At 38.5% G+C, this 15651-nt stretch overlaps 1 protein-coding gene across 5 annotated transcripts in view; it reads right to left on the reverse strand.

Moving 5' to 3' along the window:
- Positions 1–15651, reverse strand: part of pald1a (phosphatase domain containing paladin 1a) — a 57034-nt gene that overhangs the window by 10175 nt on the left and 31208 nt on the right. For all 5 annotated transcript variants that reach the window (XM_040039027.1, XM_040039030.1, XM_040039028.1 and 2 more), the window contains exon 19: positions 4222–4377. In XM_040039027.1, the coding sequence (XP_039894961.1) occupies positions 4222–4377 (156 nt within the window). The remainder of the gene's footprint in view (positions 1–4221; positions 4378–15651) is intronic.

Raw genomic sequence — 15651 nt, forward strand, 5'->3', positions numbered from 1 at the left:
CAAGCTCCTTTGACTCTGCGTACTCTGGTTTCCTCCACAGTTAAAAGTCATGCAGTTGTAAGGGTAACTGGTTATTCTAAATTGCCCAAAGGTGTTAAAGTGCAAATGATTGTTTGTCTCTGTATGACTGACTGGCGACCTGTCCAGGATGTACCCTGTCCCTCTTGCCCTATCACTTCCGCAGCCCAGATAAAGCTAAGAAGATGGGTGGATTGGAAGTTGCTGTAAATCCATTGATTTTTTTTTTGGTTGAACATTACTTAATATGAATACAACATGTACTACAGACATAAGTTACATTTCATTCATTCAACAAGATTATCGTTGGTGTAACAAACAAATATTTTACTAGTTCATGTAACAAGACTGATTTTTGATGTGCCAAAGTGTTTAAACAATATAAGATGGATTTATATAAATTTAATTAGACTAACGTGGTGCAAACATGTTGATTGAACAAAAGTCAAATTAATTGAATGTTAATGTTAATATTATGTTAAACCTACACACATATATCATGTTGACACAACACAATCAAGATGGATTAATATAACATGATTTGTTTAGATGGAATATAAGTGGCGAGATAAAATTACGTTCATCCAATGAATTATTTTTTTGAGTGTATTTTCCTCTGTTCCCAGTACGTAAAGTGCCCGTCTTTTTGAAAAATGACTATTTTCCACAACACAAATCAATCATTATAGCATGAGATTTCATGTACTCCAGGATTTTCACATTATCTTGGAGATACTGGAGCTATCCTATGATTATGTGTAGGCTTTTTAAATGTACAAGAAAAACAAGTACATATATTGTACTAAATTTACATTGTTGATGCAGCCCCGCAAATTTTCATTTTATCTGATCTTTATATCTTGACGATGCTTTACATTTTAGAATGTCAAAAAGGGGGTTTGAATGTTCTAGTGAAAGCAGACAGACCTCAACAAAAGTCTGTGGCTCATTTGATGGCAGAGGTGTAGTTGAAAAATGGCTGTGATATACCTATCTTGTTTCCTTCTAGACCTGGCCACTGCCCATAGAGGTGACAGTTTACTGTACTGGCTCATCTAAATAGATGTGCTCAGTCATTTTTGGTTTTCTGCTCAGGCAGGCCCACAGCTATCTTATCACTTAGGTTTTAAGGTTGTGTTTTAACAAACTGAACCACGTTATAAATTATGACAAAAAGTCAATTTAATAGAAATCCTGATGACGCTGGGTTATCCTTTTATTAATCTGAAATTAATTTATAAGAACATTTATTATCTGCATGGAACTCATCCCAACTATTTTTGACTTCACAGCCTCTGTGGACAAGCTGCCACTTGAAGTCAGTGGGGTGTTAAAAGACAATAAAAATACAACCCATTCATCGCTTATCCAGTTGAGGGTTGCAGGAGGGCAGGAGCCTATAACCGCTGTCATGTATAGCAAGGTGGGGTAAACCCTGGACAGGTCACCAGTCTATCATAGAGCCAACACAGAGATACAGATGACCATTCAACATCGCATTCATACATCTGACAGTCTTCAGACAGCGGAGGAAGCCCTAGTACCCAAAGAGAACCACAAGCCAAGGTGAAACATGCAAACTCTGCACAGAAAAATCCTCAAAAAAAGATCTTCTTCTGTCAGCTGGTCCCGTTTGGGGTCGCCACAGCAGATCAAGTTATGTTATCCCTAGCATTCACTTTTGTGACACCAACCTTCAGTGTGTCCTCCTTCACCTGGAGAATTTAGATGGGATGTCTTTCCTGATGCAACCCTCCCCATTTATCCAGGATTGGGACCGGCAGTAGCTACACACTACACTGCTACATGTGTGAATGCCCCTTCAGAATGAATTTAAAGAAAACCTTCCAGAGGACTCTCTGTTAAATAGTAAACAAAATGCCTCAAATCTCACTGCAAGGTAAAGTTTAATTAAAAAAATAACTGAAAGCCTTCATATTTTTTTCCTTTTTTTTGTAATCTGAAAAATGCTCTTTGGGACATACAATAAACTGAAGGGTGCATTTTCCTCAGTATGGTAGACATTTAAAGTAATAGCACAAAATGATTGTTTTTTTTATTATATTTCCAACTCAACAGGTACTTTGGAAGGTATTTTTGGAATATCAACGATTACCAACAGGGTTAGCTATACATCAAAATACAGAAACATCATTTTTATATGATATTTTAATGGCATTAATGTGTCTGTTGCCAGCTTTGCAGAAGTATCTCCATATCCCCAGTGTGTATGCCTCTATTTTCTCATGGCATAACTGGGCCATTAGAGTCACCCTGATGCACCACATATATTTGCTATTCATAACAGGAAGAATATGCCCCGATTGACCGCGCATATTTCTGTGACAATTGTTTTCACAACGATTGTTCCAGTCTATTTTGGAATTCTCCGTTTTTCCTTTGAGTCTAATCCACCCGAAGAAGGACAAAGAAGGAAGAGATTTTCATTCAGCAATTTTTAAACATTCCAGGGCCCACCTCCAGACTGTCTCCTCATGAAGAAGAATGGGAAATAGCCTTTGAGCTCAATGTCGAACATATCGTGTCCAAACATGACCAAGGCTTGTTTGATTGCTTTTGATCATAAGTTTTAGCGACTTCATTCTGACACGGTGATTCTAGACATTAAACTTTCATGATTTAGCCTGAGGACACAACATATTGTGACGTTGACAATGATGCCTGCTCCGTGGAAGGAGGCTGCAGGTTTTTGAAGAGCTTAGTGAAAAGGCGGGCAAAAAATAAGACATCTAACATCTTTAATTAAAACCGAATGCAGGAAAATTATAAATTAAACACAATGTTCCTTTATATTTAAAATCCTCCACCCGTGGGCTGATCACAGCAAAATTGCTTAGTCCGTTTTTGCTTTTCCTGTCATGTGATTTTAACATATTGCAAAATAAATTTTAATTGCTGTGTGTGTGTGTTTTGTGTAACACTTACAGACTACTCATTTGCTTGGAATGCACATAAATTCTCGACTTTTACTGTAGAGGCACAGCTGGCTAAACGATTAATGTGACAACAAAAGCACAGAGCTGAGACAATATGAGGTTGAGTGTGTCAAGAATCAGGCCTCAAAGGAATCAGAACCAGCTTGTAAATTCCTGGAGGAAAACTATTATGAATCTGTGGTAACAAGCTTACAATGTGCAAAAATGGAGCATGCAGAAAAAAACATCTGTTACTGATTTCCTGTTTCCTGCTTTTTCTATATTAGGCTAATGATAAATGTCATTTGCATGTTACTGCGTTATATACCGACAATGCTAAGGTGCATATTAGACTTGAAAACCTGCATGTTTGAAGGCACTGCCAGACTAATACAGTAATGGCTCAATTATACTAGACTAAGAACAGAATGGCAATCTCCTTGTGACTAGGAAAAATTAGTGGTTGCCTCGTCATCAAATTGACTTTTTTTTTTTTGCATTCAGTAATTGATTTCAGGTAGTTGCAGGGAAAGCTGGTTGCCAAGAGGGGTACGCATGCAGCATCCATAGCCTCTAAGTGACCACTTTCAATCATTAGGTGATTTCCCAAGTCACTTGGTAGGAGCCAACCTCTCTCCAAAAAACTGCAGTCCGACTGCAATTACGCTCACAAAGATTGCAGAAGTCTTCCAAATGACTGCCATTTATTTATAAACGCAGACATATTGCCAACAAAATGCAGTCAATCTGAGTCAGTTTGCACCTATATTATCACAAATAGATTGCATGCAATTTCTAACTTGACCCCATTCAATCTCAAACTGATCGCAGACTGATAGCAGACTGATTGCTATCGGTCTGCTATGGTTTTATCCCCATCTTGACGCATAAAATTTGCTGGGAAGACAACAACTGACTGACTGTAAGTGGTCCCTGTCTTCAAAGCAATGATGTCAAAAATGACAAGATCGCAAGGTCACTGGTTCTCTGTTAGAACAATATTAATCGTGCTCTAACCACTGTTTTCCTTAGTGGGATATTAGCATTAGCAGATTCACAGACTAATGCTTCTGATATTCTGACTGTTTTTAAATGCAGTTGATTGTTGAATGAAGGAAACTATGAAACAAACAAATCTTTTTTTCCTTGCATCTCACTCACCAAACCTTTTAATCCATTGATGGACTTAAAACGAATCCAATCTCATGTATATAAAATGCTTATGTATAGACGAGGAGACAGTAAAAGCAGGGCAGAAATCTTGTACCTGTTCCATCCAAAGTGTGAAAGAGCGCTGCCACGAGTCCTTCTTCTCTAGATGCAGGTATGTGTTGAAGAGGATGAGGTAAATGTAGCGCTCCAGGTACTGCAGGCTTTTCAGGAGAAGCTGCTGACACTCCTTCTCTGTCTTACCACTTTTGATCTAAAGAAAAAAAAAAAGAGTAAACAAAAGCATATTAGGGTAAGTGAGCAAAGGACATGACATTTTACCAATGTGGAAGAAACTGTTGTAAACAGCATCCATTTTTAGATTGTATTGTATAATATTGAGCATTCTTGCCATCAAATCTGCCTTGATGGAGGCACAGTGTTCAAATCACTGAAGGAACATCTTTAATGGAAATATTTACAAAATTTTACCGAACTACAGAAGACAATGACAGAAAACATGATAAGAACAGCAGAGTGATTTCTTGCGTAACTTTTTCAGCTTCATTATCATCCCTGCTCACAAACTTCAGTTCTGCATGACACACCATTGTTTAGTCACAGACTCCATCAAGTTATCACTTTCACCGATAGAGTGTATATCCTCTAAACTGCATCGACAGCAGCATAACATTTGTGAAGATTAGTTACCAACAGTTTTCTAATCTTGTTGCAACGGGCACAACATCACTACACAATAATTTAGTCCAATTTGAACTTTTGCAGTTTTACATTTTAAAAATAAAATAGGTCTCAATTAGTGTCATGCCTAAAATAGCAGATACATGTTGCTAGAAAACTGTCCAAAGGTTTTAAATGCCAGACATTTAATATCTTCAATTCTTTGTGGGTTTCATATAATTTGTTCCGAAAAGTGGCAAGCTGTCATATCACAGTGTTCAGCTTCCCTAATTTAATCACAAATGGAATTAAATGTCAGGTTTCAGCCTGCGGATCACAGGGAAGAGTGGTTTTTCCTCACTCCCACAATTATCAAATCTCAAATGAAGGATTTGTGAGAAAAATACGTGCACAAAATGTAATAGAGGTTAGTGAGTGCAGATTAAGGCTGACATTAATATGAAGGCAAAGCAAAAGCAGATTATCATAATGGATAAGGGGTTCATATCAGTATTCCAAAGGGTAATTTTTAACTTCTAAAATTAAATAAGTCAATTTTAAGCCTTTAGTTAAAGTAACTCTAGTCCTAGAAGTCCAGCTTTGGTGAAGTGTTGACAAATAATATGTCATATATGGCCAAGGCCCGCCTGTTCATGGTTAGGTATTTGCGGATTTGCCTATTCAATTTTTTCTGTGGAACGTAACTCCAAATTATTCACGGAAAATTTGTCTCTTCGCCAATTTTTACATCGTCTTCAAGAAGCCATGAAAATTATACCAGCAGTTTTCAACAGCGATGTACAGGAAGCAGATTTCTAAGGCTTTCTGCCAAAGAAGAAGAAGCAGGACCACAGTCAACTCCTAAAGGTTTTCAGGTTAGCTTCCACCATTATAGGAGTGTTCGTGCATAGCTGTAAGATGTATATTTTTAAGGGTAATGTTGTAAGATGACTTTGAAATTATATTTAAGTGTTTAGAATGATAGTTTAAGATATATTTGGTTTTGAACTGTTAGAATAGGCATTTATAAGCGTTTTCAGAGGGGGTCTCAAGCATTCGCGGATTTCAGCTATCTGCTTGGTAAACAAAGAACCAGCTGTCAAAAATTATAATAGTCGTGTTGAACGATGCACATTTAACCCTCTCCTGCAGTATAACAAACTTCAGTGGGATACAAATGTCAGGACACAGTACAGATTAACTAACTAGGGTTTGCACTATTAGTTGTGGAGGGGGCTGTTTTCTTCAGCCATTCTTCTAGAGAATTGCTGCTGTGCTTGGGATCACTGTCCTGTTGTATGACTCAGTTACATCCAAGTTCCCATCGGACAAATGGCCTCACAGTTGACTCAAGAATATTTTGGTATACAGAAGAGTACTCAATGACTACAAGCTGCCCGAATCTTGTGGCTACAAAACAAGCCCAAAATCAACCCTCCATCACTACGCTTGACGTTTGGTATGAGCTAATTGTGCTGATATGCTGTGTTTGGTTTTCACCAAACATGGTGCTGAGCTAAACACCTCCACTTTGGTCTCATCCGTTCAAAGGACATTTTTGCAGAAATCTTGTGGTTTGTTCCAATACAAACCGAAGAAGTGCTGTGCTGGGTTCTGCTTCCTCAAGTGCATTTGATTAGCAAGCACCTGGCTGCTACTTACTTACTGTCTTAATTCCTATGGAAGCAGTAATAGTGTTTTGAGTTTTTCACAGGACTGTGTTAAATTAAAATACCTACTCTCTGTTTACTTGTGGTTTGGGTCATTCACTTTGTCTGTTTGTCAGTAAGATTTTAATGGCAGCAGATTCAAGCTAAGAAGGCTAAAAGCAGCACCAAAAACACTGAGGTGAGTTGACTCATTTGATTTTGTGTTAACATGCAGTATTGTAATTCATATAAACCGTATATGCATATAGAAAAAATAGAAACTTCTTGAAGTTAAATTGTGATGAAATGCATCTATCCTGCTCATTCATGACATCATATACAATGAAACAGACCAAACACCCAAAAATTCAATCTTAAATAGCCTTCAAATACCTTGCAATTAAACAATTTGGGTGACACATAAATTACTTGTGCCTAGACAGCTTCATGCTGTGTGTGATATACTTTCTCAACAGATACAATATCCAGTGATGTTTTTCCATTTTTTCTTCCCTTTTATCTGCTGAAGTGCCATTACCAGTTGGCAGTTGGTAAGTCATCAGGCGAAACTGCTCAAAACATGCAATTATCAACAGGTACAACCTAATTTTCAAAATAGCTGTTTACCCCTGTGTTTTACCCAACTCTTCACCTCCACTCTTTTTAAATAACTACAATAGTTACATGGCTATTCTTGTGATAATTACTTTCATAGAGTACACTAGAGTACTTAGCAATCATCTAAAGTATATGATGCTCCCCTGTTGTTATTCAAGAGACAAGAAAACAGTATTTTCACAAATCCAATTCACTGTCTCGAGGAGGGAAAGCCAGGCAAACGTTGGACATAAAATGTATAAAAATGAATGTATTAATTAAATTCTTCTTTTGAAAAAAAAAAATTGGTTTATTATGTTTCTGACTAATCCTCTAAAAACCCTGCAGTAATTATTGAACAAATTAAAATACAAAATATTGGAGTTAAAGATAGACATAAAACAAAGACACCAAACAAAGGCAGACCTCTGTGGCAGATTTTGAGCTATTACATGCAATCTCTTTCAAAGTTTATTATTTGAGTTGTTTTTTCAATTACAGGCTGGGTGAATGCTGAAAGGCTTTCATCAGAGTGCCGAGACAGTGTTAAGGTGCTTTCCCTTTTTGGCTTCTTCCTTCTGATTACTTAGAAGCCTTTAGCACTGCCAGGAAACAAAGTGACAAGGTCTGCCATCCAGGCACATACTGGATTGAATACCATGTCAGTGGGGGTTAAGAGAAAGTAAGTGCTTGGAGAAGTGCAGTATGGTTTAATGATGCTTTTTCGCAGTGGTCTTTGTTTTTGATGAATGAAGCTGAATTAAAAGGTTATCTGTTCCCGGTGTGCAACAAAGGCATTTAGGGAGCTGTACAGAGAATATGAGTAGGTGGGCTAAAACTTTGGGTAATTTGAAATGTGCACACCATAATGCAATCATTCCAGAGCTGAATGACGCAGCAGACAGAAAGGGGGGTGAAAGGGGTTTCCTGTCCATTCCCAAACAGCTGTGGTTGGATCCCAGTTTTCCAAGCATCTGCAGCAGAGTGGTAGAGAAACCAGACCTAGGCAAACAATGGATGTGCTGTCTGTTTATCAACTCCCCCAAAGGAAGGGGAAGAAAGACGAAGAATATGCACACCTCATTTTTTTTCAATATTCCTAAGTTAACACTGACTACAGCCAGAGGGCAGGTGAACGCATGAGAACCTGATTACCCTGTGCACCCTGCACCCCCATGGGGCTTTCAGCATTTCCTTTCTTAGCCTGAAAAACTACAATGCCAAAGCCTGGCACCTACCACTGCAACTGACTCTCTCTCTCTCTGTATCTCTCCATCACTCACTCATGCAAACACACACACTTACACACACAAGCTCAGTTTGCAAGGATTACATAATTCACACCTCAACAATCTCCTGAGCTCTAATTTGCTGGCTGCCATCTGTCTGTCTGCATCAGCAGTGCCATGTGTGCGGTTCAACGGCCTCTTGAGCACAATCAGAAATTCCATCAGAAGACAATGTTGGAAAGGTTGTGGTAAAGAAAGAAAGCTTTTTTGTGGAAACAAGTCAGTCTTGAAGGTTTTAGATTTGCGTATATAACATTTTTAGCTTCTGGGACAATTCTTTACTCTTTGCTCAGCATTTTTCTTTTTTTAATCTAAGAACTACTTCTTGCTCGCTTTGTTGAGAAGAAGGTAGTCAGGTTTCTTAAAATTCTCCAGCTATTGCACGTTAAGTAGAAAAATTTCTCCTGAGTTGATGGCATTAGAAAAAAGGGGTGTAACTGAGAATTACATCAAAATCTCTGGTTTTTAAGAACAAAGGGGGTGACTGGTCAGCCCATTTGGACTATCAGAGGTTAAAGCTATAATTCAACCAGCTGCTGAGGTGCAATAATGAATGTCCTGAGTGCTCCTCAGCCCTGAATGAGAAGGGAGACTGGCCAAACACATACCATTGTTGAGAGAGTCCAGGAATGCTGGTTGGCTGACTTCTGAGCGAGGACAATGTGAAAGTGGGAAAGCGTTTAAAAAATGTTATTACTGCACAAACACTCACAAGGGAGACACACAGTTAACTGCCTGACTGGAAGTGCCTTATCTAGGTCTTTTCAGCACTAGTATCCCAGATAATAAGAATTTATTGGGTTATGTCATGTTAGATGCATGTACAGCATGTGAAACACACTATATGCATACCCAAATCCACTGTCACCAAAACATACCTGAAAAAAAAACAACAACAACAAAAAACGCATAACACTATGAACCACATAACACTGATCTATGAGTCATTCAAGCATAAAAAGGGCACCGAACTCAACGGATGAACCAGTGTTGTGATAACAGACAACACGCCAAACAACCAATTTTAAATGTTATCGTCAGGCTGTTAGTAGAGCCTGTCAGAAAAACACTTTTCTTCCCATTTCTTTAGTTGTAATTTTGACTATCAAAGTTATTCAAATTGTACAAATTCTGTTTTTGTCTTATATGCTTTATTTCCATGTGTGTTTGCACATATCTCAGTAAATCACTGCACCCGGCTCCTATTACTCTAGCAAAACATAAAGAAATGAGGGCTGCAGTTTTGTGTTACTCTGCAGAAAGTTTAAGTATATCAAAGAAAAGTGTAATATAATAGGAAATTTCCTCAACACTTTTAATAATTGTAATAGCACCCAAAACTTAAAATCTATACCAGAGGACAAAAAATGTCAAATAATAATTACCAACACCACAAGAAAAATCATAAGACCTGTAATTAAAATCCAAAAGAGAAGCAGATGGGAATACACTATTCAGGATGGAGATGCCGTACGTGCAAGATGTGGGCACAGTACATTAAAAATGACTCAAACATAGCCACAATATTTATCAAAACATCTACTGCAAACCACTATTCAGTAAGTCATTCACCCTGGATGGGTCAGCAGTCTATCACAGGGTTAACAGGGCTACTACAGCGAGACAGACTACCTCACACTCTCACATCCACTCCTACAAGCAATTCAGAATCACCAATTTACCTAACCAGTGTGTCTTTGAACTGTGGGAAGAAACCTGGGCTCAAGAAGCGAGCATACGCCATAAAAGAACCTTCTCACTATGAGGCCACTCCACCACTGTGCACGCACAAAGTCTCAGCAAAACAACTCCAAACTTCTCAGGTAATCTGACTGCCGAACAGCGCACACTCTGCTTCTTAAACATTTGAAGTGGATGCAAATGCACTGTAACCACACCTGCTTAACATTTTTGAGTCAGATGTCTTACATTTCTTCTTTAAGTGGCACATCAATCAATTTAACAATGTGTTGAATTTTAAAGGAGCATTAAGCAGTTCATAAAAGGAATCCCTGTGTTTTACAGCATTTGTGATTTCAGCGTTTTATTCTTTGTCTCTCTTATTAGCTTTATGCTTTAGAAAGATGGTGCGTGCTGTAGGCAGCTTCAGCTCTATGCAGCAATTTCTTTTTGCATTGTCTGAAGTGAAACGTGCACTGATATGTGATTGTGAGTGATTTAATACAACAGCAGACACGTTTTTTCTGTCTCTGTTTTCAATTCTAACACATCAGACGAGGCTCAGACAAAGGTTCACGATAATCCCTGTATAAGCGTCATAGCCTGCAGCTGTAGTTACGCCACCAACATGTGAAATATGCTGCCGGACCTGTGCCTATGTGTTGTGTAAATAGAAATACTGTGCCTCATAAGGTTTGGTATAAAAGTGTTCCAGATGTTGAGCAATCCCAGGTTCCCGACGAAGGGTCAAATTGTCAATCTGAAAATCTAAACACAACACGAGGCAGCAATGATTGGATCTGTGCTTGCTTAAAGACTAAAATCACAGTGATAATGTGCACCTCCAGCCACACCTACACACAAACACAGGCTGACAGGCAAGTCAATTACTGTGTAGCTAGTGTTATTCATTTATCAAACCACTAACATTTTGCCTGCCAGGGTTTTTCAGGGTGATAGAATTTCTGTCCATCTCTTGCCATGAATCTCTCAGGCAAAAACTCACTGACAGTACTGACACATCACAGGCCAGCGTGCCATACAGTCTCTTAACCCTGACAAAAACATCAAGCAGTTTGAAAATGATTTTTCCCTTTTACTAGAGGATTAGAAAAGCAATTATTGGATATGTCGTCCTGATAGTTGTCTTCAAACGTCCATTTACTGGCCTGAACACACCAAGACGACTGAGCCATCGGCCTCTGTGGGACTGTAGCTGGGATGCTTCATCATCCATAGTTCTTGAAGCGTGACCAACTAATCTAGTCTTACTAGCAGCCATTCTACCAGCGGAGCATGTTAAAGGCAAATGACTTCACACATTGAAGTTGTTCAATATCATACAAACAGTAATAAAAACACCTAATATATTTTAGGGGTTTTGTTTCTAGGTTACAGCTGCTTACAAGTCATGATGGTAAGGCTGGTTTGTGATGAGTGGAACATTTAAATTTGTGGGTTTTGACTATTTTCAGCAGAAAACAAGCAAAACAAAATATGTACACTGGTATTTTTTAACTTTTAATAAAGCATGACTTATCTAGTTTGGGAGTCCAGTGCTGAAGGTTGACCTGTCTCTTGACTCATATGGGTAAGGACCAAGCTGAGAAGTGCATATTATGGAGAGGTCTGCCTGTCTGACATATGGTGCCAATTACCAGCTGATGGGGTTGCAGGGGTAAAAAGGCCAATCCATATTGGCCTGCACCACACAAGTTTGCACAAACAGCCATTCATCAGATTCTACAAGAAAAACCTCCCACTCAAATCCTAAGCCAAACTCCAACTTGTCCAAGTGGACAGGCAGCCTACACACGGCTTCTCAACTCAATGCACAGACATCTCAAAGTCAAGCAGGCTGCACATGCTGATTTTAAACCAGAGGCGGACAGCAATTTAACAAAACTGCTTTCCATCCAGGTGAATGTTTTAAAAGATAACTTGAAAGTTGTTGGCACAGCTTACTGAAAATGTATGCTAACAGAAATTAAGACAAAGAAGTCTTATGTTCTTTTTTTATAGTAGAAGTAGAGCCAGGAAATACATAGGAAACAATATGAGGACACGCAACAAAGCTCCAGCTTTCCAGGATTTACACAATGTTGTGGGTATCCAAACCATGTCCTCTAACAATCAGGGCTGCACTAAACAAGGCTCTTTGTTTATACACACAAACAAATGTGGCGTGTGTGTCTGTGTAGATAAGCACACATACACACAAAAGAGACTGCATTAGAAAGTCATCCCCAGTAAGATCTATTGCTCTTGCCTTTTCTCAGATGCCACCATCTAGAATTCACTAGAGGTTGTTTCATAGTCAAACATGAGCACAAAGCATGTTTTTACATCTAATATGTTAGTTATAATGCTCACAAGGCTACAATGAGTAAGGCAGGTTGGTATGTTAGACCTTGATCTAATTAGAATAACAATTAATATGTCCTATAAGATATCTGAGTTGTAACATTGTAACTACTTAACTCTTTGATCTGCTCTAAGCCTATTGGTTGGTTTAGTTTTTATGATATCTTTCATATAACCTTGTGCATTTAGGGATGCTTTTCTGCAGACCTGGGTTGTTATACATTGGTTATTTGAGCTATTGTTACCTTATTATTAACTCAAAGCAGTGTGGCCACTCTCCTCTAACCTCAAGTATCAGCACGACATTATTGGCTGGTCACTGGATGTTTTCTCATATTTTCGGATTATTGTCTGTAAACCTTAGAGATGGTTTCTGAGGGAAAATCCCAGCAGATCAGGCAAGTCTATCTAGCATAAAAAAACATCTCACGTTCAAAATCAACTAAATGACCTTAATTCTAATGTAGCATTTGAACTTCAAAAGGTTGTCATAACTATGTGTACAAACCTAAATGCTTTGATTTACTGCCTTGTGATTGGCTGATTAAAAATTCAGCATTAGCAATCAGCTGAAAAGGTGTACTTAACAAAGTGGTCAGTGGGTATATTTTTTTCAAAACCACGCTTATTCATCCTCCAGTAGATGTAAAAATGAGAGAAGTATATGAATGCATTTCTTTTATATTCCTTTAGGCTGCTTGAGCCTCAGAACCTTTTTTTAACTTGCACTTTTTTATGAACACCTGAGCATCCATCCAGAAAGCCTCTGCCAGTTTGGCCATGGCAAAACAATCAAAGCTATACATCATTCGGCCTCCAGTCTCAGGACTGGATCAACATAATATGAAAAACTCCTTTTTAAAACAGAAAAGAACCCATGCCGCAGCCAGAGAGAGGAGGAGACGAAGGTGCCTTTATGTTAATGGTTTCTACAGATTCTAATCCTCCTTTTTTCCCAGTCACTCAGAAGTTAAAAGCAGTTTCAAGCCACATATTGTACATATATATCGGTATTCAGTCTTTCCATTTAGCCTTTAACAGTCCATGAGGATTTTTAATTGTATCACAATACAGATTTTATTTTACTTGACATTTACACTGAACCTATAACAGTTATATAGTTAACAATCAAAAAGAATTTAACCCCAAATTACACCTTAAAACAGAATTAATATGATGGAGAACTAAAGAAAAGAATGCAAAATAAACAGGCTTTTGATTAAGCAAGGTCAATCTTTTTGACAATAGAGCAAGCAGAAATACATGATTCGTCTGGGGAGCAGAGATTATAGAAGCCACAGGAGGAGACAGGGCTCATCAGCAGGGCCTACTCAGAGACTGGAATATCTGCCCACAATAACCACACCCATTATGGTACATTCTGTACGTGCACATGCCTGGCAACACAAGTGGTGACTCCCACACTGATCATTTACTGAGCTACCCAATATCTTATGCATGCAAACCCAATAGTGAGGCATTAAGATGCTATGTTGTTGAGCTAGCTAAACAGACATTCAATATTTTCAAACTAATTGGAGTTCTTTTAATCAAATTTGTACTTTTAGTTACTAATGACCTTCTACATTGATGTTAGTCAGCAACAGAAAGCATTTTGACGTAATTGATGTTTGAGGGTTTTTTTTTTTCTCCTTGTTAGGGAGCCACAAAGCTGCTTTAAAGACCACGTTGTTTGCTAACCACACTGCAGAGGGATTAAAACCTCATATTACTATTTAAAATGTGAAAACAGCCACTTTCTTTGGGCCTGAGCACCCTTAAGATGCACAGAGGGACACAGATCAGAAGCCATAATCTGTGACAGTGTCCTGTTTTTCAGGAAGGTCATATTTATTTCAGTTAAACAAGGAACAACCACATATTTTCCCCTCAACACGTCTGAGAGACGCGACTGACAGGTTGCAGTCCAAATAGTGACCCCCCATGTCTTTTTCTTCTCACTATTCCTCAACGTTGATGGAAAAGAATTCATGAAGACTGCACTTACACTAAGCTCCTTAATAATACTGTTGAAACTCGGACGACTACAAGCTACAAAAAATATATATATATACATTTTAGATACTTCCCCTCGTGTGGCTAACTGAAACAGGACAACCAAGTAAATATTATGATATTGCCATCACAACCTTTTTTAAAGGAAATGAAATGTATGCCGCGTAGCTATTAGTTGCTTGTTCTGTCTATTTATATTTTTCTCTTCCTCTTGAAATGATGATCCAGTATAACTCCTGCTTTTATTAAGGCTTTCTCTGACAACCTTAAAAGCTGGCAATACTGCAAAGCCCAATATGAGTACATAACTGTTGCAATGACTCATAATCTGTATTTGTCGGGCTTCTTTTTTTGTTCTTCGTGCAAGGTTACAACCTTATTAGAAGCAAATTTTACTACTGCGGTGTAATGTTTATAGTTCACCAGTGGGGTTAATAGCCTATCGCTGAATGCTGAAAAAATCAGGAGCAGGAATTAACATTTGAATGATACGCATCGTTTACAACTCATGCTGATTGTTCACTTTCATTGGACACTACAATGCTAGAATACAATTAACTATGAACCATTGTATGCTATTGTAAAGAAGTCAAAAAAGGAAGCACAGGAGTAACTTTTATTGGCTATTATTATGGCTGGCACACAGGTAATTCACTCACTTTGGAACCTTTTTAAGCAAATCTGACTATTATACTGCAACCACAGGATGTCTGCAGCAGCACTACTTAAACTTACTTTTATGTACGACTGCTACAGGAACAAAGAGCCATTATGAGATCAGAGCAGCCGGGTGTAGCTGGCCAGCATACTAAACAAACCTTTTTAAATTATATGCCTTAAACGTATTTTATGTCCATACCTTAGGAAATGCATCTGAGTTCAATTGCCAGCATGTATAAAATGCTTGTTACTATGAAGATTGTGACGGCTCTGTGGGAGAAGGTATGCAATTGTTCACATTGCATTTATTTGCTGCACAACTGTCTTCACGTATGAAACATGGCTTCCCCAGTGGGGCATTCTTGAAGTTTGATTCCCGGAGCAACTCGACCCAGTAACGACTTCTTGCATAATCCACATGGTTGGCATTTAAGTCACTTCAGCAGTGAAATTGCGTTCCCAGTTTGTTCAGTTCCAGTAGCTAGATGGCGCAAATGCCAGAAAGGTGGACTTTTTCCTGATGAAATGATTTGGGACTGAGCTGGAACTCACACAGACCATGACCACAGCTACTGGGAGCATGCTTAAGCACGCTTGCATGGCTTCGGAGGC

This window comes from Simochromis diagramma, unplaced genomic scaffold (assembly GCF_900408965.1).
Source record: "Simochromis diagramma unplaced genomic scaffold, fSimDia1.1 OVJJ01000402.1, whole genome shotgun sequence".
Taxonomy (NCBI): Eukaryota; Metazoa; Chordata; class Actinopteri; order Cichliformes; family Cichlidae; genus Simochromis; species Simochromis diagramma.